Raw genomic sequence first — 3,280 nt, 5'->3', positions numbered from 1 at the left:
AAATAATTGTTAGGGAGGCATTTATGGCACATGATTATGATTTAAGTCCCACTAATTCATATTTCTGAATTATACTTTCTGCCAATTCCAGAGCATTGTATTCATGCAGCAGTGGTAGGAAGCACTGATTTTTTTTTTTTTAATGCCCATCCTCTTGATAAAGCAATGTAACATCAGGAACATTTAGTACAGTCATGTTCTATCATTTGAGTATGTGATACTCTAGTGTTAAGAAATCAAGTCTAAGTTTAGCATATTTAGACTAATTATTTGTGATGTACAAAATTTAGTTTTTAAATCCAGTAGTACCTGGCTTTCACCTATCATTGTGTTGAAATTGTCCATCATTTATGGCTTGTCCCAAGCACAAAATCCTGAGCAGCGAGGATACCAGGTAATGAAACAGCAGGGTAGTAGCACAGCTTGCTTTCACACACTGTTCAGGAGGCCACAAATTTATCTGAAGGTTCTCTTTTCTCTTCTGTAATATCATTATATATTTCATGAGCTATATCAGCTGTAGGTGTAGTCTGGGGAGTCACAGTATGTCCAAATCCTTGGTAGTGACCCGCGGGTGAAGGTGGCACAGAAGAGGCAACAGAAATTGCATCTTGTGATGAGGATGATAACAAGCTTGTATGTTCACTTTGATCTTGATCCTCGGGAAAAAATTTTTTTCTAGAATGTCCCCTGACTGTCCTTCCTTTAAAGTAATGTAAAGGTTTCCAAGTTAGCCAGAAGTTATTTTTACCACTCTCATCGTACCATAGTAAAAATAAGCTCCCCCACCCAATCTGAAGAGCTTACTGTGGTACTGCTTTAAACGAAGTCTTTTCATAGCTACAAATTGCCCTAATAAAACCACAGCAACCTACCTATTTGGATGAATTAAATGACTAGTACTTACCAACATGCCTTACTTGTTCAGAAATATCATCCCTAATGTCTGAAACATCCCACATAGCGAGAAAGGAATCAAAGCATGAGCCCTCTTCTGCTTCTTGGACATACGGTTTATATGAGAAAGTGTAGTGATGAGCAATAGCAGCAAGGAACATCTCAATACAGATAATAAAGTCCTACAACAACAAAAATACCAGCCATCTTTGAGTTTAAGTCTAGTTTTGTAGGTAAAAGAAAAGCACTATGTTTTCAAAAGTCCTTAAGTATCAATCGCTGGGCTTTTTTTCATAAGATTATATTCATCTTTCCATTTTCCAAAATAATTATTTTTTACCTCTCCAAAAAAAAAGACAAAGTTCCAAAAATTTAAATCCATTTTGCACTACCATCAAATATTTCCTAGCAAAGTACACTGCATTCTCACCCACGGCACACCGAGTAAGAGGAGAAATGCAGAAAGATAAACCGACTAGGGCTATCAAATTCTAGGTTGGAGTCTTGGCTCTATTACAGATTAGTAATTATGGCCAATTTCTCTAGCTTCCCCCATTTTACCTGTAAAGTGAGGATAACAGTAGCCCCACAGCCTGCACGTTGTCAGGTTTAGGAGATAATATGTAATAAGGCTTAACAAACACTAAACTTCTATTGAATTCAGACACAGCACTACTTACCTGGAGTCCTGTAGCCACGGCTTCTACAGTTTGCCATTCCCATGTATGCTTTTCAGAAATAACGCCAACTTTTACCAACAAAGCAATAACTACTGCTTGCCTATATGTTAGGAAAAGGTAAACGCCAAATCTATATCAAGCATAAAATGAGCAGTTGTTTTAAAAATACGCCATTTAAAAAAGTTAAACCCCAGCACAACCTGTGGACCACCACCACGACCACCCGCTGCCTCCATAGCATATTCCTGAACAGTGCATCTATATTAAACATAGGTATTTGCTTTACACATTCACTCTTCTGGTAGTTTCATCGCGTGACTTTTGATTATATATTGCTAGAACTTCAGTACTTGGTTCATAGGTCTTTTGGTTTTGAAAGTGTGCACAAGGAATTAGCTTAAGTTCTTCCTATACATGGACAATGCCTAACACCTTGTACAACAGACATTTAAAATGAAATAAAGGGCAGATGCTTAAATGTTATTTACATATATATTAACTCATTATTCAGATTATCTTCAAAAAAATTGTTTGAAACCAGTCTTGTTTGAGGTATTGAAACTAAAGAAAAACTTAGAAGGGGCCTGACTCCAAGGCAGGGAGTCAGACTGAGCATCGAGGGAATGGCCTTCGGGTAAATTCAATCAGCCAATAATGAGGCAGACAAGCTTTCACAGTTCTAGAGATAAGAATATTCACTTCAACACTGCTTGTAAAGGTGAGGAAATAAGGAACCACCTAAATGTCAATAGGAGATTGATTAAAAAGTTACATCCACACAACAGAATACTAAGCAAAACCAAAATAAACAAGCAAACAAAACTATACAACAAAATTATAGCCTCACTTTACTAACAACTATATCCACAATATACTGGACATATCATTGAGTTCTATAAGTTTTTACAGTATGAAACTATTTCTGTGGAGTTTCATATATGACATGTGTACCACAATGTTAGTTATTCTTTCTGGGTGGTGGAATTTCAAGCATTTTTTATTTTCCTCCTTTTTATATTGTTAAATATGGTGTATTTGTTTCTAGGCCATGTCACCTACCCCTTTACTAAACTAAGACCATGTATAGTTTTGCCTTTTGTTTTAAAAAGTATTTTTACTGATGAACATTTCCTCACATCAGTAAGTATTCTATATAATGTTTATCTTCCATTCTCTAATGAGTATTAGAGTATTCTCTAATATGAAGCACCATGATTTATTTTAATAATTCCTTATTTTAGTGATTCCTCCAGTGTTGAAACATGCAGTTTGTCTCAAATTATTTTCTTCTTATAAATGTTACAGTGGCCATCTGATTATTTCTTTATGAAAAACCAAGATGGGCTAAAAAGATGAATTTTTTAAACGGTAAGTAGAGACTTTATCTTCTGTACTGATTGTTTTAAAAACCCTCCATAGTCAACAGTTTTATTGCCCTTTAGAAAATGACAACATTTAAGAGAAAGCAACACTTACCAAAAAGAAACAAAAACCACCAGCTTTACACAAAGAAATTTGCCAACAGGTTGGATTGGACTCAGTTCTTCCTTTAGTACTTTATAAAACAGCAGGAGACAATACATGGCAAACTAGAAGCAAGATTAACAAACTTCAGTAAGAATAACTAATATGGTGGGGAAAATAAAAGTTATAAATTGGAGACCTGGTGCAGAGTAATGTTTCAAGCAAATTTTTCTAGAAGG

The 3,280-nt window shown here is 35.4% G+C and overlaps 1 protein-coding gene across 1 annotated transcript in view; it reads right to left on the bottom strand.

Moving 5' to 3' along the window:
* Positions 1-334: 334 nt before the first annotated feature.
* TMEM184C (transmembrane protein 184C) overlaps positions 335-3,280 on the bottom strand; it is a 15,637-nt gene continuing 12,691 nt past the window's right edge. Inside the window, 4 exon segments of the mRNA XM_019661352.1 lie at positions 335-703; positions 908-1,079; positions 1,578-1,677; positions 3,054-3,166. Coding sequence (XP_019516897.1) covers positions 441-703; positions 908-1,079; positions 1,578-1,677; positions 3,054-3,166 — 648 coding nt within the window. The 3' untranslated portion in view covers positions 335-440.

The sequence above is a fragment of the Hipposideros armiger genome, unplaced genomic scaffold, assembly GCF_001890085.2.
Source record: "Hipposideros armiger isolate ML-2016 unplaced genomic scaffold, ASM189008v1 scaffold_346, whole genome shotgun sequence".
Classification (NCBI taxonomy): domain Eukaryota; kingdom Metazoa; phylum Chordata; class Mammalia; order Chiroptera; family Hipposideridae; genus Hipposideros; species Hipposideros armiger.
The sequence above is the reverse complement of the archived record's forward strand: the minus strand, read 5'-3'. Positions and strand labels throughout refer to the sequence as shown.